Raw genomic sequence first — 27446 nt, 5'->3', positions numbered from 1 at the left:
GGAAAAAAATTAGGTCAGGAATGAAATAGTTAATGAATCATGGGAACTGGGATTTCCTGATCGCTTCAACATGGGAGCAGTAACACATCTCTTTAAGATCAGAAATTTGGAAGAATTATCTGTGCAGACTATACTGGACAATACTATAATAGGTCAGGTATAGAGATCACATATATATATATAGTTCATATAGGATGCCTTTGTTTCCCTAAAGTTCACAGACGTCCATTCACTGTCATGCTTAATGTAGTAAGAGTTAAAGACTTAAAGCTGCGATGCCTGAGAATGTTTTATAACTTTTATTAAAGTGAAAACAGCCCTCCGCTATTAGCTCACATGTACATTATACAGTAATGGTCCTAAATCCAGTGTAAGCTGTTTCCTGATAATAACAGATGTTGCATGATGTTTATATGCGTTTGGAAACTAGGGTCTGCTGCGGTCAGGATTTTTCCTTGTTTATGTTTTGGGTGTAACATTGTCATTTGGTTCACTTGTGTTAATGATGGACAGGTTTTATATATCTAAAGTATAATATTAGTAGATTATACATGGGGTTACAACATTAGCAGAGATCTTTATAGACCATCCTGAAGCAATACAATTAGAATCAAGGGTGACTTGGCTTAGTGTGATATATATATATATATATATATATATATATATATATATATATATTTTTTTTTTTTTTTAGGAAATCCCAGCAATTAGATTTCCCATTTATGATACACAAATTTTGTCCATGTCATACAAGTATTGTTCACATTCTTGAAGTATGCCCTACAAACATTGTCCTTGTCCTTAAAATATTGTCTATTCCTCAAAAAATTGTCCTACAAGTATTATCCAAGTCCTATGGGCATTGTTCATGTCCTAAATGTATGTCCAACAAGTATTAGCCAAGTCGTATAAGCATTGTTCATGTCCTAAAATCATGTCCTACAAACACTGTCCAAGTCCTATAAGCATTGTCCATGCCCTAAAGGCATGTCCTACAAGCATTGTCAAAGTTCTAGAAGCACTTTTCCAGTTCTGCAAGCATTGTCCATGTCCTACTTCAACAATGTCAAAGTCCTATAAAAATTGTCCAAGTTCTACACTTTCCAAATCTTACAAGAGTTATCCATATCCTACTTCAACACTGTCTAAGTCCTGTAAGCACCTACCAAGTTCTACAAGCATTGTCCATGTCCTACTTCAACACTGTCCAAGTCTTACAAACACTGTCAATATCTTAAAAACATTGTCCATGTCCAACAAACATGTTCTTTAAACATTGTTATTCCCCTACATAGTTGACTATATTTTTCAAAATGTGTTTATGCCCTACATATTTGCCCATGCCCCATAAACATTGTCCAAATGTTATATGTGTCCCAACATCCTTCACAAATAATCAATCAAAATAGCAACAAATGACCAAAAAATTCTTACCTGTTCTGTCAACAGTAGCCAGCCAAATGCCAAGAAGCACGCAGAGGACTCTCTTCATTTCCAGCTTTCCCTTCTGTAGGTTTTAGGTATCACCAGAGGAAAATAGCTCTACCTGATAATATTATTCCCAGGAAAAAGAAAAAGAAAAGATAAAAACAAAAAGCACAAAAAGCGTACCAACCCGAGTGGCCGAGCCACTGACGTAAAAAAAAAAAATGCCTGTCACTACTGGCTGTCACCCACAGTGACCTCCAAGTTTTAGACACAGGTGGGAGAAGAATTTTGTAAAAAATGTGAAAAATGTCTCAACTTTTCTGCCTTTCCCAGACTGAGAGAATGTTAGAACGAGAAATTAAAGAATCCCCTGGACCTCAGAGGAAACTTTTGTGTGTGTGTCTGTGTGTGCACAGGGATGAGGATGCATTATACAATAGTTTCCTTTTCCTATGTGTGTTATTAGACGGAGCTCTCTCTCTGTATTTCCACCAAGCTGCCAGGAAAAAAAAACTTTTAAAGTACAGCACTTTTGCAAAGGAGGGATAAGGGGGTGGGGAGGAAAGAAGTTCCTGTGTGAACGTATTTATTATTGTTTTAATCTACGTTGCTTGCTACAGACCAGCTTACGTAGCCCCCACCTCTCTGATGCCTGAGTCTGTTCAGCACAGGAGATAAATGCACAGTTGCCAGCATGAGAATACAGTTTCTAGGGACACTACCGAGCTGTGTAGGTGCAGCTATGCATGTACCATGGTGTGTGCGAGGCTAATATGCAATGATGTCTGATGAAGTCCCTGTTTAATAAATGACATATCACCTATACAGTTTGTATACTGTAGCCATCATTTAAAGATCACCAATAATTCCACAGAATACGTAACAATCCTGATTGACCGGGACTCACTACCTAATTTTTCGATTATTCGTTCAGAAGCTCAGACCTACACTTTATTTTATACTATAAATAAATATGTTAGTGGTCTATGCTCATGCAAATCAAAGTACCTAACCTACCTAAACTACAGAAACCACAATTGCCATATAACCGTACCCCCTACCTAATAAGGCAGTAAGAGTGATGCCATGTACTGCCACGTAAGAAAACCTATGTGAAGTTTAGAATTAACAGCTTCCACTATTTGTCTGGGCGAAGATGTTTGGAGTAACTCAAACGTAACACATAGTGAAGGGATTTTCAGCCAAGCTGGTATACCTCAAGAACTGCTCTTGACCGTCTTACAGTTGAATTTACCTGGTCTTAATAACCCTAAATAGTGCCACTTTCAAGGTCAAACTATTGACAAGGAAAAAGGGAGATCCATCAGGACATTAGACAACTGTCCAAATAATCTCCCGAAAAAGGTTGCCTTGCAAACCTGACCTTTCTGATCCCCTTTTTTATGCTACTTGACTGCATGGGATGAGAAAATAGACACCCTCTTCGAATGCGACAAAGCCAAAAAATTTACATATCTGCTAAGTAAATCCTTATAGTATTAAAGGCTAGTTAAAGTGAAGAGTGGCAAAACCCAATAAAAGCTAATAACAAAGGGATAGAGGTCTCCCACTGGATATCTGTCATGATTTTTTTTTTTTATGCACCCGGCTAGCACACACTCTGTGACCTGTAGACATGAAAAGTCTCAACAGAAAACAAACCATATGCCGTATGCACAACCCCAAGTACTAAATAACATATATTAACATAAATAATTACCTAGTCGCCAACCTAAAGTCATGTCAGGTTGTAACTGTAACCGACCTGTGGACGTGACAGGCCCAGCTGACAATGAAACCACTTATGCGGCAAACATGACCATGAGACTCAACCAATATATAAACTAATATCATCGTCAACCTGAAGCCAAAACAGATGAGAAATCTTAACAGAAAACCAAGTTATATCCCTGTATGCACAATCCAAATGCTAAATAAACATATGAAAACATATAATGACATTGTCGCCAACCCGAAGCTGTGTCAGGTTGTAACCGAACTGACCTGTAGACGTGACAGGTCTAGCCAAAAATGAAAGACTCAACCAATATATATATATATATATATATATATATATATATATATATATAAAACTAACAGTATCGTCGTCAAGCTGAAGCAGAGACAGGTTGTAATCATGAATGACCTGTAGAGGTGACAATTCTCAATGGAAAAATCAAGCTATATTCCCGTATGCATAACCCAAATGCTTAATAAACATATAAACATATATAATGACATTGTTGCTAACCTGAAGTCGTGTAAGGTTGTAAATGAACCGACCTGTAAACATAACCGGTCTAGCCGAAGATAAAAAACGTAACCAATATATATATATATATATATATATATATATATATATATATATATATAATTGTATTGAAGTCAACCTGAAGTCGAGACAGGTCATAATCATGATTGACCTGTAGACGTGACAAGTCACAACAGAAAACCAAGCTATATTCTTATAAGCACGTTCCAAATGTTAATAAACATGCTTACGCACCGAATTATCCATGGAGATTAACACAATGCCATAAGAAGCATGCACAGTCAAAGATATGAATGCATAGTCTACACACCATAAACATATGCACAGTAAAACGTCATGAAACGTATGTACCAAATGAACATATGAATGTGTACCGAGTATGAACGTCATAAACGTATGCCTAGCATAACTCCTTGAAATGTATGCAGAGCATGACAATATGAACGTGGGCCCAGCATAACCATCAAGACAATAAGCACATCACAAACACCAGGACCGCATGCCAAAAACAAACACCATGATCGTATGTACAGACCAAACTATATGGGCATATACACCAAACAATCTATATGAGCGCATGCACCGAACAAACTAAATGAACATATGGCTAGAATGAACTACATGAGCGTGTGAGCATATGCACAGAACAAACTATATGAGCATATGCACAGAACAGACTATCTAAGCGTATGCCCAGTAAAAACTGTATGATTGTATGATGCACTGATATGTGATACTACAAATAAAATTATTCTTTCGCTGTCTGTCCCACAGTACACTTTATATAAAGCACTGATATGAAGCGAGACACAAAGTTTATAACCCACTGGGCACAAGTGCTCCACACACGAGCATGCCCAGGACAAACTGACTGTATGCCCTGAACAACTATCTAAGCGTATGTACATAAACTATCTGATCAAATGAGCACGTATACAGAACTATCAATGTGAGCGTATGCACAAAACAAATGATGTGAGTATATAGACGTATGCACAGAATAAAATATATGAGCATATGGCCAGAACTAACTATATGAGTGTATGCACTGAACAACAATATAAGTGTGTGGGCATGTGGATGGAACAAATTATTTGTGCATATGCACAAAACAAACAGTGAGAGCGTGTGGTCAGAGCAAACTATGCCCAGGAGAAACTATGACTGTATGCACAGATCTCACTATATGAGCGTATGGCCAGAACAAACTATACAAGTGTATGCACTGAACAAACTATATGGGCATATGCACAGAACAAACTATAAGAGTGTGTGGCCCGAATAAACGATATTGGCGTATGCACAGAACAAACTATATGGACGTATGCACAGAACAAACTATATGGGCGTATGCACAGAACAAACTATATGCCTGTATGGCCCAAATAAACTATATAAGTATATGGCCTGAATAAACTATATGAGTGTATGGCCAAAACAAACTACAGTAATGGCCGTAAATGTTGGCACCCCTGAATTTTTTAAAGAAAATGAAGCATTTCTCACAGAAAAGGATTGCAGTAACACATGTTTTTCTATACACATGTTTATTCCCTTTGTGCGTATTGGAACAAAACCAAAAAAGGGAGGAAAAAAAGCAAATTGGACATAATGTCACACCAAACTCCAAAAATGGGCTGGACAAAATTAGCATGTGATGCTTCTTTAAACTCACCTGGGGCAAGTTTGAGGTTTGGGCAATATAACAATTACACCTGAAAAAAGGAGAGAAATTCACTTAGTCTTTGCATTGTGTGTCTGTGTGTGTCACACTAAGCATGGACAACAGAAAGAGGAGAAGAAAACTGTCTGAGGACTTGAGAACCAAAATTGTGGAAAAAAATCAACAATCTCAATGTCACAAGTCCATCTCCAGAGATCTAGATTTGCCTTTGTCCACAGTGCGCAACATTATCAAGAAGTTTGCAACCCATGGCACTGTAGCTAATCTCCCTGGGCTTGGACGGAAGAGAAAAATTGATGAAAGGTGTCAATGCAGGATAGTCCAGATGGTGGATAAGCAGCCCCAAACAAGTTCCAAAGATATTCAAGCTGTCCTGCAGGCTCAGGGAGCATCAGTGTCGCGAAATATGCGTCAACATTTAAATGAAATGAAACGCTATGGCAGGAGACCCAGGACGACCCCACTGCTGACACAGACATAAAAAAGCAAGACTACATTTTGCCAAAATTAACTTGAGTAAGCCAAAATCTTTCGGGGAAAACGTCTGGTGGACAGATGAGACCAAGATAGAGCTTTTTGGTAATGCACATCATTCTACTGTTTACCGAAAATGGAATAAGACCTACAAAGAAAATAACACAGTACCCACAGTGAAATATGGTGGAGGTTCAATAATGTTTTGGGGTCGCTTTGCTGGCTCTGGCACAGGGTGTCTTGAATGTGTGCAAGGCATTATGAAATCTGAGGATTACCAACGGATTTTGGGTCGCACTGTACAGCCCAGTGTCAGAAAGCTAGGTTTGCATCCAAGATCTTTGGTCTTCCAGCAGGACAATGACCCCAAACATACATCAAAAAGCACCCAGAAATGGATGGCAACAAAGTGTGCCGGAGAGTTCTGAAGTTGCCAGCATTGAGTCCAGATCTAAATCCCTTTGAACACCTGTGGAGAGATCTTAAAATTGCTGTTGGGAAAAGGCGCTCTTCCAATAAGAGAGACCTGGAGCAGTTTGCAAAGGAAGAGTTGTCCAACATTCCGGCTGAGAGGTGTAAGAAGCTTAACCCCTTAAGGACCAATGCAAATAAACCTGTACGCCCCTGAAAGACCAGGCCTGTTTTTTCAAATCAGGGATATCTGTCTTTATTAGAGAATAACTCTGGTAACGTTTTGCCAATCACGATGATTCTGACATTGTTTTTTTGTCACAAGTCGTCCTTCATGTACATAGTAAAAGTAAGTCGATATCATTTGTAGTTTTTTTTTACAATGCAAAAAATCATGAAATTTTTACAAAAAATTTAGATTTTTTGCTCTTTTAACACTAATTGGTTGCATATATTTATACTTACTGACCAAATAGTTTATGAAACTTATACTTTCAGATGTCTACTTTATTTTGACATCATTTTTTAGTTTTTAATTAACATTTTAAATTAGTTAGAACCCTAACAATTTAACTTGAAATTTTGAAAATTTTGAAAATTTGAAAAGTACATCTTTTTTTATGTGCTATGCAAGGTTTGCAGAAATTAAAAGGTAGTAGAACATAGGAACACCCCCCCAAATTACCCCATTTTAAAAACTAGACCCCTCAAGGTATTCGCTAGGGGGTACAGTGAGTATTTTAACACCATCGTTTTTTGGCAGGAATTATTACAAAGTCAGTGTTAAAAATTCGAAAATTGCAATTTTTCACAAATGCATCATTTGGGGGGCATATTTTTTGTACATCACTTCTGATATTGAAAGAAATGCACCCTATATTTTATTTAGCTGCTTGTCCCATGTTCGGAAATACCCCCGCTTTGGCCATATATGGTTCCTTGGCCGCGTGGTAGGACTCAGAAGGAGAGGAGCGCTATTTGGCTTTCAGGGCAGAACAGTACCCCCACCCCCACAAGTGACCCCATTTATATACCGCACCCCTACAAGTTATTGGCTGGTCGGCTGGCAGTATAACGCGTCTGTCTGTGACAGTTAAGGCTCCTGATGGATATATCCGCCATGTTGTGGGAATAAGCACCCGCTCATGGCGAATATATCCATTACTGCTGCGGCTGGGTAGCTCAGTGTGTCTGCTCATGACTGCTGGTGGAAAATCCGCCGCTATGAGTGGACGCACAAAGCTACCCAGCCGCAGCAGCGAGCTCATTACCGTGACTGCTGCATAATGTGTAGGATCACATGGTGGACATCCGCAGCATATTACATGCGATCCTACACATTATGCATTTTTTTTTTTTAGATTCATTTAATAAATGTATTTTTAATATAGCAGGCAATACCCAGGGCAGACCTGGGGGTCTTTGTAGGACCCCCGGCTGCCCAGGTATGCAGCAGCACCCCGCGATGCTCCGGGGTGCTGCAGGAGAGACAGAGGGAGTCCCCTCCCTCTGTCAGAACTCCTTACAGCGCGCGGTCACTTCTGACCGCGGCTGTAAGGGTTAAACTGCCGGGAGTGAAGTGAACTTCACTCCCGGCAGTGCGGCAGGCCCCGGCCAGCCGCGTATTACACGCAGCACCCCGCGATCGCGATGCGGGGTGCTGCAGAGGAGACAGAGGGAGCTCCCTCCCTCTGTCAGAACACTTACAGCCCGCGGTCACTTCCGACCGCGGCTGTAAGGGTTAAAACTGCCGGGACCGAAGTTTACTTCGATCCTGGCAGTGCAGCAGGGTCCCGGCTGTGTGATACAGCCGAGTCCCTGCCGCGATCTCGTGGGTGCACTGGGCAGCACCCACGAGAAGAATGGACGAGTATAGACGTCCAGGTGCGGGAACGCCCGCCAACCTGGATGTCTATACTCGTCCATGGTCGTTATCATGTTAATGATGGTTATAGGAAGCGACTGATTTCAGTTATTTTTTCCAAAGGGTGTGCAACCAAATATTAAGTTAAGGGTGCCAATAATTTTGTCCAGCCCATTTTTGGAGTTTGGTATGACATTATGTCCAATTAGCTTTTTTTCCTCCCTTTTTTGGTTTAGTTCCAATACACACAAAGGGAATAAATATGTGTATAGGAAAACATGTGTTACTGCAATCCTTTTCTGTGAGAAATACTTCATTTTCTTGAAAAAATTCAGAGTTGCCAACATTTACGGCCATGACTGTATATGCGCGTAGGCCAGAACAAGCTATATGAGCAAATACACAGCACAAACTATATGTGCATATGGCCAAAACAAAGGCTGCATGCATAGAACCAATAATATAAGAGTAAGGGCAGAACAGACTTTGTGAGTGCAAGCATAAAACTATATGAGCATATGCACCAAACAACTATATGAGTGGATGCACAAAACAAACTATATGCGCGTATGCACAGAACAAACTATAAGCTAATGAGCATAAGCAATGAACAAACCATATGAGCGTATGGCCAGCGCAAACTATGACTGCATGCACAGAACCAATTACATGAGCATATCCATAGAACAGACTAGGCTGGGTTCACATCACATTTTTGCCATGCTGTTTTCAATCCGTTTTTCTAAAGAAAACCATATAGCAAAAAAACGGATGGAACAGTATGGGAAAAAGTAAACAGTATGCATTTTGAAACTGTATACTGTTTTTAAAAGTGCATACAGTTCCGTCCGTTTTTATAAAAAAAAAAACATACGTTTTTGATAATTTTGTCCATTTTTAATGGGAGGGGTGTTGGGTGGGGACTTTAGGATGCAAATGCGCATGGGCAAAGTAAAAACGTATGCAGTTTCCTGTATGGAACTGTATACATGTGCGTTTCCCATTGACGTCTATGTTAAAAAAAAGTATGCGGTTCAGTACGGTTTTTAAACCGGAGTCAAAACTGTGGTTGACCACGTTTTTGTCTCTGGTTTAAAAACCGTACTGAAACCGCATACATTTTTTTTTAACATGGACGTCAATGGGAAAAACAGATTGAAAACAGTATGGCAAAAACGTGATGTGAACCCAGCCTAAGTAAGTGTATGCACCTAACAACTATATATGCATATACACAGAACAAACTATATGCGCGTATGCACAGAATAATTCTATGACCGTATACACAAAACACAATTATATGCGCGTATGCACAAGACTAACTAAGTGAGCGTATGCAGAGAACAAACTACAGTATATGTGCATATGCACAGAATAACTCTATGACCGTATACACAGAACGAACTATATGCGTGTATGCATAAAACGAACTATGTGAACGTATGCAGAGAACAAACTATATGCGCGTATGCACAGAACATATATGAGCATGTACACCTAATAACTAAATGAGTGTATGCACAGAACAAATAATATGCACGTATGCACAGAACAAACTATTTCACGTGTGCACAGAATTACTCTGAGCGTATACACAGCACAAACTATATGCGCGTATGCACAAATGAACTATGTGAATGAATGCACAGAACAAACTATATGTGCATACACACAGCACAAACTATATGAGCGAATTCACAGAACAAACTATATGAGCAAATGCACAGAATAACCTATATGCGCGCATGCACAGAACAAACTATATGAGCGAATGCACAGAACAAACTATATGAGCGAATGCACAGAACAAACTAGATGAGCAAATGCACAGAACAAACTATATGAGAGAATGCACAGAACAAACTATATGAGGGAATGCACAGAACAAACTATATGAGTGAATGCACAGAACAAACTATATGCAGGAATGCCCAGAACAAACTATATGAGCATATGCACAAAAACTATATGGCATATAACAAACTGAGCATCTGCACCAAACTGGATTAAAATATGCACACAACAAACTATATGAGTGTCTGCACCGAATAAGTGAGCGTATACACAGAACGAACTATATGTGCGTATGCACAAACAAACTATGTGAACGTATGCACAGAGCAAACTATATGCGCCTACGCACAGAACAAACTATATGCACGTATGCACAGAACATAATACATGAGCATATGCACCTAATAACTATATGAGCGTATGCACAGAACAAATTATAGGCATGCATGCACAGAACAAACTATATAAGCGTATGCACAGAATAACTCTGAGCGTGAACACAGAATGAACTATATGCGCTTATGCACAAACGAACTATGTGAACGAATGCACAGAACAAACTATATGTGCATACACACAGCACAAACTATATGAGCGAATGCACAGAACAAGCTATATGAGCGAATGCACAGAACAAACTATATGAGCGAATGCACAGAACAAACTATATGAGCGAATGCACAGAACAAACTATAGGAGCAAATGCAAAGAACAAACTATATGAGCAAATGCACAGAACAAACTATATGAGAGAATGCACAGAACAACCTATATGTGCATACGCACAGAACAAACTATATGCGTGTATGCACAGAACAAACTATATGAGGGAATGCACAGAACAAACTATAGGAGCGAATGCACAGAACAAACTATATGAGTGAATGCACAGAACAAACTATTTGAGCGTATGCCCAAAATAAACTATATGTGGGAATGCCCAGAACAAACTATATGAGCATATGCACAAAAACTAAATGGCATATAACAAACTGAGCGTCTGCACCAAACTGGATGAACAAATGCACAGAACAAACTATAGGAGCAAATGCAAAGAACAAACTATATGAGCAAATGCACAGAACAAACTATATGAGAGAATGCACAGAACAACCTATATGTGCATACGCACAGAACAAACTATATGCGTGTATGCACAGAACAAACTATATGAGGGAATGCACAGAACAAACTATAGGAGCGAATGCACAGAACAAACTATATGAGTGAATGCACAGAACAAACTATTTGAGCGTATGCCCAAAATAAACTATATGTGGGAATGCCCAGAACAAACTATATGAGCATATGCACAAAAACTAAATGGCATATAACAAACTGAGCGTCTGCACCAAACTGGATGAACAAATGCACAGAACAAACTATATGAGTGTATGCACCGAATAACTGAGCATATACACAGAATGAAGTATATGTGCGTATGTACAAACAAACTATATGAGCGAATGCACAGAACAAACTATATGAGCGAATGCACAGAACAAACTATATGAGCACCGAACAAACTTGATAAACGTATGCACAGAAAAAACTATATGCATGCACAGAATAAATTATATGACCACATACTCAGAAAAAAATATGTATATGCATATATGACCATATGCACAGAACAACAGTCCTTACGCTGTACGAGCATATGTACAGTATAGATGCTACGAGCGTATGTACTGTATAAATGCTACAAGCGTGTGTGCAGTATAAATATTTCGAGCGTGTGTGCAGTATAAATGCTACGAGCATATGTACAGTATAAATGCTACGAGCGTATGTACAGTATAAATGCCATGAGCGTATGTACAGTATAAATGCTACGAGCCTATGTATAGTATAAATGCTACGAGCGTATGAATTAGGGATCGACCAATTATCGGTTTGGCCGATATTATCGGCCGATAATCACGATTTTGGACATTATCGGTATCGGTAATTAACTTGTCGATATGCCGATAATGCCCCGCCCCCTGGCCAGAGATGACCGTCGCCGCCGCTGCCCCATTGCCTTCCCCCATCCTCTGGCCACATACCGCCGCCGCTGCCCCATCGCCTCCGCCCCATCCTCTGCCCACATTCCGCCGCCGCCTCATCGCCTAAGCCCCCATCCTCTGCCAACATACCGCTGCCCCAATCGCCTCCCCCCATCCCCGGTGTTATAATTACCTGTTCCCGAGGTCCACAATACTTCTGGCTTCTGCGCTGTTGCTGTGCGCTACACAATGATGAGTGACGTCCCCAAGTCAACGTCACCATCAGTGCGCACAGTGACAGCGCAGGACGCCGATGGAGTCAGAAGTATCGCGGACCCCCAGGAACAGGTAATTATAACACCGGGGAAGGGGGGAGGCAATGGGGCGGTGGCGGTATGTGGACAGAGGATGGGGGGAGGCGATGGGGCGGCGGCGGTATGTGGGCAGAGGATGGGGGGGCGGTGGCAGCGGTATGTGGGCAGAGGATGGGGCAACTGTGGTGGTTAGACTCAGGACCCCAGGACAGGCAGGGGGAGAGAAGCGGGCGGCGGCCTCTCGCCCGGCAAAAGCCGCTGCAGTTCAGTGATTTAAAGCGCCCGCTTTAAATCATTGATCTGCAATGGCTTCTGCCCCGTCGGGGGTGGGGTTGAAATAGCCAATAACTTATATGGAATATCGGTATAAGTTATCGGCTATCAGCCTGAAAGGTGACAGATTATCGGTATCGGCCCTAAAAAATCGATATCGGTCGATCCCTAGTATGAATAGTATAAGTACTATGAACGTATGTACAGTATAAATGTTATGAGCGTATGTACAGTTGTACCAGCGCACATGCAGCACCAAAGCTACAAGCGCATACACTGCACAAATGCTACAAGTGCATGTACAGCAACAAACACATGACACGCCCTTCCTATAAGCAGGAGGGCCATGTCATATACCCAGAACAAACTAAAAGCATATGCACCGAACAACTATATGGCCGTACACACTCGTAGCATTTAGAACAACATAGAACAACACTCTTTATGCTGTACAAGCATATGTACAGTATAAATGCTACGAGCGTGTGTACAGTATAAATGCTACGAGTGTGTACAGTATAAATGCTATGAGCGCATGTATAGTATAAATGCTACGAGCGTATGTATAGTATAAACACTACGCGCGTATGTATAGTATACATGATACAAGCGTATGAACAGTATAAATACTATAAACATATGTACCGTATAAATGCTATGGGTGTATTTACAGTACTACCAGCGCACATGCAGCACCAATGCTACAAGCGCATACACTGCACAAACATTACATGTGCATGTACAGCAAGAAACACATGACACGCCCTTGGTATAAGCAGGAGGGCCATGTCGTATACCCAGAACAAACTAAAAGCATATGCACTGAACAACTATATGACCGTATGCATAGAAAAAATTATAGGAGCGTGTGCACAGAACAACTATATGACCGCATTCCTAGAACAAATTATTGGAGCATGTGCACAGAACAACCATATGGCTGTATGCATAGAACAAATTATAGGAGTGTGTGCACAGAACATTTATATAATCATATGCACCGAATAAATTATACGACTGTATGCGCAGAAATACATGACATAACAGTACGTAACAATATGTGCATATGGTAATTTTTTTTTTTTTACAAAAGCGCTATGCTACAGGGGGACAAGCCAGGGACAACTTAATATGGAAACCAAAAGATCAGGAGACACCAGGGACTCATGAGACTGCAACTACTTGTGTTACTTCGATTTCCATTACATAAAGTGACTACACACTACATTTAAATAGGAAGGCATAACCTAAAGTATACTGCATACAGATGACTATTATAAAATAGACTAACAATACCTCGCAGGGAGTTGTATACATGTCCCCTGTGCATGAGGAAGGATCCGAAGCCGAACACTACTACAATGGACAGGCAACTAACAACCTGGCTGAACGTACAAAAGAGGTGGGGTGGGAGCTGAGCCGGACCCGACATGTACGCCGTGATGTGAGAATAAGTAACAATGGTACTGCTGGCTGGAAGCCGAACCGGACCTGCCATGAGACCATATGCGGTGCAGGTAAGCCCTGTTACCAAGCTGCAGGCAGACGCTGAGCCGGACCTGGTAACACTAGATAATGTGCCAAGCCTCTCACCATGTGCCCGGAACTGCAACGCTAGGAAGCCATTAGCCGCCGCCATACGCCTCCCTACTTATCCTCAGCAACCTACTTCCTGTGTGATGGCTCCAGTATCACGTGAAGAATCCACGGCGTGGAGGACTGGAACAGCTGAGGCTCTTAAAGGTACACCAGCCCCTCCCACAAATGCAGACTAATAAATGAGCCTTCTTACATATCAGGATGAACCCTGTTGCCCAAAGGACTATTTGGACTATATTGAGCATGATGCAGTGTCGCAGGTTAACATGTGCAAATGCCATATACAAACAGATTGCAAAAATAATGTATTATTTACGTTGATGTGGACCATGTGAAACAAAAAAGGTTGCATATTAATCATATACATTTTATAGATTTCAAACTAGTGTCCCAGCTTTACACTATGGTTTTTTGTTCTGATACATTGTGGCTGTGTGTGCCAGTGTTGACCATTGCCAAAACATTTGCCAAGCACCAGCCAAAGAGTACAACTCAATGTTAATGGCTAGGCCATCATCTTAGGTAAGTTATACTACAGACACATTTTTGTGTCCGTATTACGGATGTGATTCTGACTGTGGGTCTAATGATGCAAACTGATAGTTCAGGTCATCAGAGGGATCAAGGGAGATAAGCTGCTGCTGGAGAAACTAAAATAAAAATTGGTCAATAAGCTTTGTCCAACTGAAACATGTTAGCACAAGGGGTGTTCTGGCAGTGGCAAGAAATATTGCTGCGATATGATGTAATTTGCTAATTGGTTGGTTCTGACTGCAAAGCACAGGGAGACCTTTTCTATTTTCTCTACACTTTGTCACAACTGTCAGGTTGTAGTGAAGAGAAAAGCAACCCAGCTCTATAGAAATGCCTGGGACTGAATTGCAGTACCTATGATACAGCTTGAAAAAAAGTCAGAGATGTTTTTTTGCTCAATAGAGAGCCAGGTCCCCTCCTTTCCAGTGAAGCCCCAACAGTTGGAACCCTATTGATCAACAACTGACACCATATCCTAGCGATAAGTTATAAAAAATCTTTGTAAATGCAATAAATAGAGCAACTGCCCATACCAACTTATGAGATCATGACTTTCATTTTCGAACCTGCCCTGAAAACAAGCACCTGCATAGCTGCAATTGGCAATTGCTCCATATTTTTCTCTTTTTATATGTAAGACCGGGCTTATTTCTTTCCACTCCTTTTTCTAAACATCTGGTTTGTTGCAAGTGAATGTTGTTTGCATCACTTTAGTTCCATAGTAGAAAATCACTATTACCGTAAGGAGTTAAACACGCCTGACTTGCCGGCCCATATGTTTGCTATTTGTAATTCTTTATATTAACAAACCCTAAGTGACTCCTCAAATATTAAAGATAAACTAATAAAACCAAACATTAACTGACAGAGAAATATACAGCAAATCGGAACCATTTGGCCCTCCCAGTATGTTGGGGCTTAAAGCAAAATACAAAATAGCCATAAGATTTATTTAATTTCATGTGGATGATCAGTAAAGCATGTCAGCATATGGAGATAGCTATGTCTATCCACATTTCATTTGCGATTAGAAAAATAAACACCACCATTTTTTTCTCTATGTTAAACATTAAAATTGTTAGAGCATAAAGCGTTGAGTAGAATTACCAATGCAGTACAGTGACCCCTCGACCTACGATGGCCCCGACATACGATAATTTCAACATGCGATGGCCTCTCAGAGGCCATCGCATGTTGAAGGCAGCATCAATATACGATGCTTTTGTATGTTGGGGCCATCGCATAAACGGCTTTACAGCAGCGCTGACTGCTTCAGCTGCCGCCGGATAGCCGTTTACGGTGCCCCGTGTGGTCCTCTGAAGATCACTTACCTGTCCTCGGGGCTCCGGCGCGTCCTCTTCGGCGCTCTCCATCGATGTCATCACGTCGCTGCGCACGCCGTCCTGTCATCCAATAGGAGAGGCGTGCGTAGCGACGTGATGGCAGCGACGGAGAGCGCGGATGCCTGGGTAGGAGAGGCCTTGCCGGAGCGTCAGGGACACCTCGGGGACGCGGCGACAGCGATGGACGGCGACATCCCGGGCAGTGGTGACGAGCGGTGATGGTCCGGAGCGGCGGGGACAGGTGAGTACAACTTCCTCTAACAGTGGTCTACAACCTGCGCACCTCCAGATGTTGCAAAACTTCAACACCCAACGGCTGTCCGGGCATGCTGGTTGTTGTAGTTTTGCAGTTTCTGGAGGTCCACAGGTTGTAGACCACTGTCCTATACTTTACATTGCACGGATCCCTCAATATGCGATGGTTTCTACAAACGATGGTCCCTTTGGAACGGATTACCATCGTATGTTGAGGGACCACCGTATTTAGCTTCTTTTGTGACATTTTGCCTTCATATACATAGCTGTGTTGAAAATTCTGCTGGTTGCCTTTGGAAACAGACAGTGGTTAAAGGAGATCTCAGGAAAAGAATAGCTTATCCCCTGTAACGCCGAGCGCTCCGGGTCCCCGCTCCTCCCCGGAGCGCTCGCTACCCTCTCCCCGCTGCAGCGCTCCGGTCAGACCCACTGACCCGGGGCGCTGCGATTCCGCTTCCAGCCGGGATGCGATTCGCGATGCGGGTAGCGCCCGCTCGCGATGCGCACCCCGGCTCCCGTACCTGACTCGCTCTCCCTCGGTCCTGTCCCGGCGCGCGCGGCCCCGCTCCCTAGGGCGCGCGCGCGCCGGGTCTTTGCGATTTAAAGGGCCACTGCGCCGCTGATTGGCGCAGTGATTCCAATTAGTGTCTTCACCTGTGCACTTCCCTATATCACCTCACTTCCCCTGCACTTCCTTGCCGGATCTTGTTGCCATTGTGCCAGTGAAAGCGTTTCCTTGTGTGTTCCTAGCCTGTGTTCCAGACCTCCTGCCGTTGCCCCTGACTACGATCCTTGCTGCCTGCCCCGACCTTCTGCTACGTCCGACCTTGCTTCTGTCTACTCCCTTGTACCGCGCCTATCTTCAGCAGCCAGAGAGGTGAGCCGTTGCTAGTGGATACGACCTGGTCACTACCGCCGCAGCAAGACCATCCCGCTTTGCGGCGGGCTCTGGTGAATACCGGTAGTGACTTAGAACCGATCCACTAGCACGGTCCACGCCAATCCCTCTCTGGCACAGAGGATCCACTACCTACCAGCCGGCATCGTGACATCCCCTATCCACAGGATAGGGGATAATAGCTGATCGCGGGGGGTTCGATTGATTGGGCCCCCGCAATCACCCGGACAGGACCCGGCGCTCAGTGAGAAGCGCATGCTGCATCGGGCATGTGCTCCATTCATTCCTATGGGAACACCAAAAAGACCCAAGTACAGCTCTTGGGCATCATCGGCACTCTCATAGAAATGAATGGAGTGCGTGCCGTCTACCGGAAGATGACACGCGCCCCTCACTGAGAGCACCGGATCCCATTACGGTGATCTTGGGGGGCCCCAGAGGTCAGACCCCCCGCAATCAGCTACTTACCCCCTATCCTGTGGATCGGGGATAAGTTCATTTTCGTCTGAGTACTTCTTTAAACTCCAATATGTTGTTAGATATTCAACTTAAACCAGGATTAGTTGGCAACGGTAGGAAATGTATTGGGTTACTGAACCATTTACTGAATTCTACACGTGTGTGAAGAAACCTGATCTCCTAGTAAGAAATTATTTCAGCCACTGATCATATAGGGCTAAACTTAGCAGTTTAGCTCTATACACGTGAAAATTTCCTGTCCAAATATGTTGGATGAAGAATGCGATAAAGACCAAGCAATCTAGTTGGTAATGTCTTCTTCGAATGGAAGCAGAAAATCTTGACCCCACTGCAAGCAATTCCTAGATCTGGTCGTTCGGATTCTCATGCTCTGTTAATAGATATCACATATAAGTCTCATGTTTTAGTGGTCGAGTGAGTAAAATTGCTTTGTGGGCCCCCAGCCAAGCAGTAGCCATTCTAATCCAGTTACTCAACATGTTTCCACCTTTTAAGTGTGAAAAATACCAGGAAAGACTAGAAAGATACTAAAAACTAAACCAGACCGTATATAGTAAAGTATATGTTTAGCATCTGATGCCAAACTGAAACTGACATAAGGATAATGGAAGGTGTTTACCAGGGTTGTAAATATTTTTATATTTACCATATAAGGGAATGTGGAGTTAAAAAATGGGAATTCCCCAGTTGGGACACAACCAAAGTGGAACCCAGTTACACAGACAACTGATTCATTTTAATGAACATCATCATGTTATACATAACTTTTCCCATGGTGGCACTGTAGGAGAATTTAATAGTTGCTTATAGATTCTCAGACTGATTGCAGTAAATTGCTGGGTATGTCATAAGTGGGACAATCTATCATCATCTTAAAGGGGTATCCCAACTTATAATAAAGGGTGATACAAAATGAATGGTGCAAAATTATATCCTAGAATGGCCCAGCCAATCACCTGACTTAACTTCCATTGAAAATCAATCAAAAGAACTAAAGATCATGATTCGTAGAAGAGGGCCAGAGAACCTTCAAGATTTAACCCCTTAAGGCCCAAGCGTTCTTCTGTTTTTGCACTTTTGTTTTTTTCCTCCATACATTTTAAAAATCATAACCCTTTCAATTTTGCACCTAAAAATCCATAAGATGGCTTACTTTTTGTGCCACCAATTCTACTTTGTAATGACTTCTGTCATTTTACCCAAAAATCTACGGCAGAACGGGAAAAAAAATCATTGTGCGACAAAATTGAAGAAGAAACAAAATTTTTAACATTTTGGGGGCTTCCGTTTCTACGCAGTACATTGTTTGGTAAAAATGACACCTTATCTTTATTCTGTAGGTCCATACGATTAAAATGATACCCTACTTATATAGGTTAGATTTTGTCGTACTTTTGGAAAAAATCATAACTACATGCACGGAAATTAATACATTTAAAATTGTCCTCTTCTGACCCCTATAACTTTTTTATTTTTCGGCGTACGGGGCTATATGAGGGCTCAAATTTTGCACCGTGATCTGAAGTTTTAATCAGTATAATTTTTGTATTGATCTGACTTTTTGATCACTTTCTATTCATTTTTTTATGGTATAAAAAGTGACCAAAAATACCCTATTTTGGACTTTGGAAACTTTTTTGCGCGTACGCCATTGACCGTGCGGTTTTATTTATGACATATTTTTATAGTTTGGACATTAAGGCATGCGGCAATACCACATATGTTTATTTTTATTATGTTTTTATATTTTTATATGGAATTTTGTAAAAGGGGGGTGTTTTAAACTTTTAATAAATAAGGGGTTAAAGTGTGTGTTTTTCTTTAATTTTATTAAACTTTATTTTTAGAGTTTATTAGTCCCCTTAGGGGACTTTTAGGAGGAATCATTAGATTCCTTAAACAGATCAATGTGGTTCCATAGAACCACATTGATCTGTGTGATCTGCACTCGATTGATAAAGCCTGCTCCTGCCAGGCTTTATGAATGTGAGAGCTGGGACCTGCACGGAAGCAGAGGTAAGCCCTTCGGCTACCTTCACAGTGAATCCCCCCCCCCCCCCCCCGGCGCGATAGTGCTGCGGGGGGGGGGGGGGGGCGAGCCACCCCACTGGACAACCAGGGTGCTATTTACTCCGGCCCTCAGCTACAAGAATCAGTTGAAGGCCAGCTGGTATGGAGTCAGGAGCCCGCGTCATACCCGCTTAATGGCACATGGACGAGTATACATGTCCATGGTCCTTATCCAGTTAAAAACTGTGTGTAAGAATGAGCCAAAATCCCACCAGAGCAACATGTGACTACATTCCCTATACAGGAGGCATCTTGAAGCTGTCATTACCAACAAATGCTTTTGTAAAAATATATATTAAATAAATATCAGTCAGTGTGTTCAATAAAATTTTCCTAAGCCATTTCATATTAATAAAGATAACTTAAATGGGAACTCTCATTAAAACAAATTTTTGCTATTGCACTCCTTATGGTAAATAAAAAAATCTTTCTAAGTTACTTTGTTTTAAAAAAATGAAGTTTTCTATGTTTTATTTGTGTTTAAAAAAGCTGCCTCTAGGTGTCTCCCTACTTGTCCAGAGCACATTTCCCCCCCATCTCTAGCACATACTTTGGACTCCTGCTGGCCTGGCAGAAGTCAAAAATCAGGAAATGCAGTCTGGAGTGCTGAGGGGTATGTGTGCAGCCTTAGTGTAATGCCCCAACGGGTGTGGACCCACTGTGCCACTTACTGGTTTGGCTTTGGCCCAAACTTGTGAGCGAAGTCTAAGTATCTCTCTGGTCTTCAACCTTTAGCTGCAGAGAGATACCAGGTAGCTACACCAGAGTGGTCCCGGTGAAGAGGCAGCTGGCCTAGCAGCCTGGAAGACCCTTAATGGAAAGGACCTGTGTTTGCAGGCGGGTGGGACTGGCTGAGGCTGGGTGGAGTAGCACAGCAGTAGGGCCTGTAGAAGATGACCAGGCAGTTGGTGTATCAGAGCTGGAGCAGGGAATAGCAGAGCTGTGTAGCAAAGGTGCTGGTGGTGTTTTTAGCTCAATAGCAGGCAAAGGCGGAGTCTAGCAGTCCGAGGTCTGTACCAGGAGAGACAGGAAAGTACCTGGAGTCAGGCGAGAGACGGAGTCACAAGACAGGCAGAAGTCTGGAACATGGAATCAGGAGATAAGCAGCAGAACCTTTGCTATGGAAAACCACAATATTGCTCAGGCACGGAAGGCAGGGCGGAGTGTCCTTAAATAGGTACTGATGATCAGGGATTGGAGAGGGTCCATGCAGGAGCCACATTCTTAAGCCTGCAACGAGGAGGTAAAACTGTGCGAGCTGTTCGGCCAAGGTGGGTAGAAGTACAGTCATGGCCATAAATGTTGGCACAACCCCGACATTTTTCAGGAAAATTAAGTATTTCTCACAGAAAAGGATTGTAGTAACACATGTTTTGCTATACACATGTTTTTTCCCTTTGTGTGTATTGGAACTAAGCAAAAAAAGGGAGTTTAAAAAGCAAATTGGACATAATGTCACACCAAACACCTTTCAAAATTGTGGAAAAATAAGATTGTTTCAAGCTTGTGATGCTCCTTTAAACTCACCTGGGGCTTTTGAGAGGTGTGGGCAATATAAAAATCACACCTGAAAGCAGATAAAAAGGAGAGAAGATCACTTAGTCTTTGGATTGTGTGTCTGTGCGTGCCACACTAAGCATGAACAACAGAAAGAGGAGAAGAGAACGGTCTGAGGACTTAAGAACCAAAATTGTGTAAAAATATCAACAATCTCAAGGTTACAAGTCCATCTCCAGAGATCTACATTTGCCTTTGTCCACAGTGCGCAACATTATCAAGATGTTTGCAACCCATGGGTTGGACGGAAGAGAAAATTGATGAAAGGTGTCAATGCAGGATAGTCCGGATGGTGGATAAGCAGCCCCAAACAAGTTCCAAATATACTCAAGCTGTCCTGCCGGCTCAGGGAGCATCAGTGTCAGCGTGATCTATCCGTTGACATTTGAATGAAATGAAACGCTATGGCAGGAGACCCAGAAGGACCCCACTGCTGACACAGAGACATAAAAAAGCAAGACTACATTTTGCCAAAATGAACTTAAGTAAGCCAAAATCCTTGTGGGAAAGCGTCTTTGGACAGATGAGACCAAGATAGAGCTTTTTGGTAAAGCACATAATTCTACTGTTTACCGAAAATGGAACAAGGCCTAAAAAGAAAAGAACACAGTACCTACAGTGAAATATGGTCGAGGTTCAATGATTTTTGGGGTTGTCTTGCTGCCTCTGGCGCTGGGCGCCTTGAATGTGTGCAAGGCATCATGAAATTTGAGGATTACCAACGGATTTTGGGTCGCACTGTACAGCCCAGTGTCAGAAAGCTGGGTTTGCGTCCGAGATCTTGGGTCTTCCAGCAGGACAATGACCCCAAACACAAGTCAAAGAGCACCCAGAAATGGATGGCAACAAAGCGCTGGAGAGTTCTGAAGTGGCCAGAAATGAGTCCAGATCTAAATCCCATTGAACACCTGTGCAGAGATCTTAAAAATGCTGTTGGGAAAAGGCGCCCTTCCAATAAGAGAGACCTGGAGCAGTTTGCAAAGGAAGAGTGGTCCAACATGCCAGCTGAGAGGTGTAAGAAGCTTATTGATGGTTATAGGAAGAGGCTGATTTCAGTAATTTTTTCCAAAGGGTTTTTTTTCCTCCCTTTTTTTTTGTTTAGTTCCAATACACACAAAGGGAATAATCATGTGTATAACAAAACATGTGTTACTGCAACCCTTTTCTGTGAGAAATACTTCATTTTGTCAACCACCATTGTTACCATCATAGCTCATCTCACACTGAACTGCTCTGTTCTGTGTGTAGAAGGGTGAGGGAGGAAGTTCTTCCCTATATGGCTTCAGATGATGTCACGCCTGCTGGGTAACGCCCCTTCACAGTCTGTGAATCTGACTGAGACTGAGCAGAAAATACAGAGCAATATCAAGTTAGAAAACAAAAAAATAATAAAAATAAAGGCAGGGGGTGGTTTATCATGTTGGGAACAGTGAACTGGGAGGATTATAACATTTAACAAGATCATGAGAGGTACTCTTTAATTTCTGAGCTTATTTGTTTTGTATATATGGATTATGGGTTGTTACCAACATCTGGGGAAAATTTCATGTCAATAGCACCTGGTGATGTGTTCAATACTTTTTTCACCCACTATCGAACCTAAAACTTATAGGCCTATTTATCAAACTGTGGGAGAGAAAAAAATAGAGGGATTTTCCCACAGCAGCCAATCACAGCTCTGCTAACGAGCTCTGGTAAAGTAAAAGATGAGCTGTGATTGGTTGCTGTGGGAAAATCCCTCTATTTTTTCTCTCACACTTTTTGATACATCAAGGCCATAGTGTTATAGAGCTGACCTGATGTTCATAGTACAAAGAAATAGGGGTCAAGCCATCGGCAAGAATCCAATTAAATGTAAAGGAGGGGCAATTCCACAGGCCGCATGTCTATGGCTTGCCCTACCTTTATGTACATAATTAGTACAAAACTTTCTTTGTAAATGTTTTTACTGTAATGTGCCTCTGTGCTCAAAATAGTTTAAAGTCTAGAAAGCTTACAAAGAAAAGAAAAATGAGACATGCAATGCTTTAGTCTTCAAATTTGTTTCCTGTTTAGCCCTTTTTTTCCAATGAACAGGAAGTGATGTCATCTGTCATTGCACATGGCAGTCACAGGAAAACAAGGATTATTTTTCCTCTTAGCCTTAGTTCCTGCATCTTGACATTTACAGGCGTTGCTGTAAACTAGTAAATTCTCTCGCTTTGCCTCCACACTAGAACAGTGCACTGTTTTCCCTTTTCTCAGGGACTGCAATGCGATAATTATTATGGTTGAATAGATGTTTTACCCCCGTCAACTAGACAAATAACATATGTGGTGACATCACGGGCAAGTCCAAATCATGTGATACCGCTGCCTCATGAACAGGAAGCTGCCGCAGGGCTGGTCCCTGTTTCAAAAGGACAGACGAAAACAAAACAACCGCTATACAAATTTGGGTACAGAAAAATACAGACGTGTGTCACATTGTATCTTTTTTCCAACCGTAAAACAATGAAACAAAGGGTCAGTGACTCACAATGTCTGACATGTGAATAGTGAAAGGGCTCATGGCTCTGTAGGTTTTACTACATCTACAGTGACGTATAGTATGTTGTATCTGTAGACTGATTATATATGTTAGTCCACCTAATATAGTGCATTTTGTAATGTTTTTTGATTTGAAACCAAATTAAAGAGTCTTAAAGTAGAGCTATACATCAAGATTGGGATCCCAGGGGACTCAATAAAAAACATGCGGGCATGGGCAGTAATGAGGTTGTTGCAGGTGGGAGCAAGCTGGTCACAGAATGTACAGGGGGTCCAGCAGAATCCTGTGTAGTCACGCAAACCTCTGAAATGCCACAGGAGGCTGATGAAATGGCACAAGGGGGTGATGAAATGTCATAAGGGGGTAATAAAAAGGCACAAGTGGATAATGAAATGGCACAAGTGAGGCTAACACTAAAAGCTGTGACAAAATGTTTGCGGGAGCGGGCGGGATTGGACACTCACCTTGCAGGAGCAGTTTAGCTGACCATAGAGGTTAGCAGGCATCTGAAACCATATAAATCAGCTATTATCGATTAGCAAACGTAATACTACTATGGAATTCAATACATGTCCATGTACTATGCCCTGGGTGCTTGCCATTATGGATAATAGACTGCACTGTGTGAACAAGGCCTTAGGCTTATGTAGTAGCAGAGCTGGGCAAGAACAGGGTTGGACACGACACCTGTCAAAGCTGGATATATGCCAAGGCTCTCTTCCCTTTAAGGGACACTTACTAACTGTGTGTAGGTGCCCTTCAAGTTTTAATATGTCCCCCTGCTTCCTGTAGGGAAGCCGGGGGACATATTCCTATGGCTCTTTTTATTTCCTTCAACTACTAACAAATAAACCATTAACCTTCTAACCTGACCTGTATATTCAGGGTGCCTACCATCCTCTACTAAGAAAACAGAGAGAAGATAAATAAAAGGTGCCCTTTCTCCAACCATACTAAAAAGTAGCGTGTAGTGCATATTTTGTCCTATGGTACAATGTTTATTTTAGAAACATGCACATTATAGTTCCCATCAGAAATTGCATTTTGTGATGCAAATCTTTCATTTAATGTAGTTATTCTGGAAATCGGATGCAAGGTAGACCTACACTTACACAGCTATTAAGAGCAAGGTTCCTATGACAGTTTTACAGCCTTTGGCAGTCATTATGGGCTATACAGGGAATGCTACAAAAGTCCCAAGTCACACTATTGTTTGAGTGTTCCCTCAGGTATGATATGTCTTACTATAACCGCACAGAAAAATGTAAGATGTTAGACATCTACAGTGCCAACCACAACAAATAACTATAGAGATGTATTCTGTTTTTCATGAAAAATGTCGGTCAGTCTTGATGTTGGCCCCATCTGTAAGTGACGAACCTCTTTAGAAATTTGGCACATAGTTGGTGCATCTGCACCAAAGGCTATCAATCTGCCAATTTTAACTTGGAGAGGTACTTTTTATTGTTGAATCGCGCTTTGAGCACAAAATCACAGGTTGGACAAAAAGTGGCACAAATTTTGACGCATAACACCATGACGAAATGTTGACGAGAAATAAACCAAATATGTCAGACACAGTTTGATTGTGTCTGTAATATGTCATATATAATGTAATATATCACCTCAAACACAAGACCCTCTTCTAAGTAGTGGAATCTTTGAGATCATCCATTGCCAGATTTCCCCTACAGCATAGTTTTACTTGGCACCTATGGAAGTCAACACACCATAGAGAAAGACCATGCAGCCGTTATGGGGTCTGTGGAGAGATTGTGCCCCGACCTTTTGCTACTGACAAGAAATGTATGGAGGTATTGATCTAGGAATCATGGAAACCAAGGGGAAAAATATATCAGGCCTTTTATTTTTCATGGGGCAAGAAAAGGAAGCCTGTTTCAGCTATGTGGTTTTGTTTGTTTTATATAACCCAATACAAAAAGAGGGTTGGTCTGTGCAGCAGACTTCTACTCTGACTGATACAAGGTCGCTTCTCAAAAAGGCTTATGGATAGAGTATGTATTCAGTGGACTCTTGTAAGGGTATGTTCACATGGGCAAGAACTGCAAAAAATAACCAAAAAAGCAGCACAGAATCTACAGGTTTTGGTGCTGATTTCATGTGGGGGTTTTTAAGGCTCCTATTGATTTTAAGGAGCTTGGGAGCATGTTACTTCTTTTTTCCCTTGTTGAAAAAAATCATGTTTTTTTAACACAGTTTTTGAATATTCTTCACTTAAATGAGGGTTCCTTATTTTATTTTACGTACAATTGCACATTTTTTGACGAAATCAATGTGGTTTGAGTTTTTGTGAACAAGCCCTAAAACTGGCTTGGATATCATCAGATTTAAGGCATAGTAATAGGATATGCCATATACTGTATGTCCTATTAGTGGAGAGCTGTCTACTGAGAACTAAGGCAACCTGTGCTCCTATCACAACATGAATTGATAAATAGTGAATAGGATATACAGAAGGTGCCAAGAAATGAAAAGTCCACCAATAAGAAAGCCTACAGCCTATTTAGAAAAAAGATAGATATGAGATAGATAGATAAGATAGATATGAGATAGATAGATATGATATTAGATAGATAGATAAATAGATAGATATGAGATAAATAGATATGAGATAGATAGATATGATATTAGATAGATAGATAGATAGATATGAGATAGATAGATAGATAGATAGACATGAGATAGATAGATATGACATTAGATAGATAGATAGATATGAGATAGAAAGATAGATAGACATGAGATAGATATGACATTAGATAGATAGATAAATAGATAGATAGATAGATAGATAGATACATAGATATGGGATAGATATATATAGATACATAGACATGAGATAGATAGATGATGGATAGAAAAAGGATCTCTCCACAGCACCATATGTTCCAAAAAATGTGAGTGTCTTTACAAAAGCGACTTTCAACCATCTCAACCTGGTCTTTCTCAAGCAGTGTACTATTGTGGCTACCACACAATTATAGGGGTATCAATCAATCAATCAGATACCTAAATGGATCAATATAATCAAAAGTGTATACATACATTATAAAATCACAAATTACAGTGCAAATTACAAAATAACAGTATAATCTCATATGAAAACAGTTCATTAAAGTGCCAGTGTCAGGATCCGGGTACTGTGAGGATACTGGTGGTGGATCCTCTGTGTCAGTGGGGTGATGACGTGGGTCATACCAGGGGAACGGAGTCTAAGGGGTTACTGGTATTCACCAGAGCCCGCCGCAAAGCGGGATGGACTTGCTGCGGCAGGTAACCCCCAGGTCGTTCCACCCGATAGCGTCTCAACCCCGACTGACGGCTGAGATAGGCGCGGTAAAAGGGATTAGGCAAGAGCAAGGTCGGACGTAGCAGAAGGTCAGGGCAGGCAGCAAGGATTGTAGTCAGGGGCAATGGCAGAAGGTCTGGAACACTGGCTTGGGACATACAAGGAACGCTTTCACTGGCACAATGGCAACAAGATCCGGCGATGCTGGGAAGGGGAAGTGAGGTAATATAGGCTAGGGCACAGGTGAAAGTACTAATTGGGCCAGGCGCCAATCAGCGGCGCACTGGCCCTTTAAATCACAGAGAGCCGGCGCGCACGCGCCCTAGGGAGCGGGGCCACGCACGCCGGGACTGGACAAACAGGGAACA

The 27446-nt window shown here is 41.8% G+C and overlaps 1 protein-coding gene across 10 annotated transcripts in view; it reads right to left on the bottom strand.

The window, feature by feature from the left end:
* The window catches only part of FLT4 (fms related receptor tyrosine kinase 4), a 350628-nt gene that overhangs the window by 224376 nt on the left and 98806 nt on the right, over positions 1-27446 (bottom strand). Inside the window, exon 1 of one of the 10 annotated variants that reach the window (XM_056516988.1) lies at positions 24233-24252. The exons of 8 other annotated variants lie outside the window; for them this stretch is intronic. Coding sequence is in view for 1 of the 2 variants with exons in the window: in XM_056516977.1 (XP_056372952.1) it covers positions 1435-1492 (58 nt within the window). In the remaining variant the exon portion in view is untranslated. Of the gene's footprint in view, positions 1-1434; positions 1876-24232; positions 24253-27446 lie in introns of those variants that run through there. One more of the 10 variants, XM_056516977.1, reaches the window with a different exon arrangement.

Source organism: Hyla sarda, chromosome 4, assembly GCF_029499605.1.
Source record: "Hyla sarda isolate aHylSar1 chromosome 4, aHylSar1.hap1, whole genome shotgun sequence".
NCBI lineage: Eukaryota > Metazoa > Chordata > Amphibia > Anura > Hylidae > Hyla > Hyla sarda.
The sequence above is the reverse complement of the archived record's forward strand: the minus strand, read 5'-3'. Positions and strand labels throughout refer to the sequence as shown.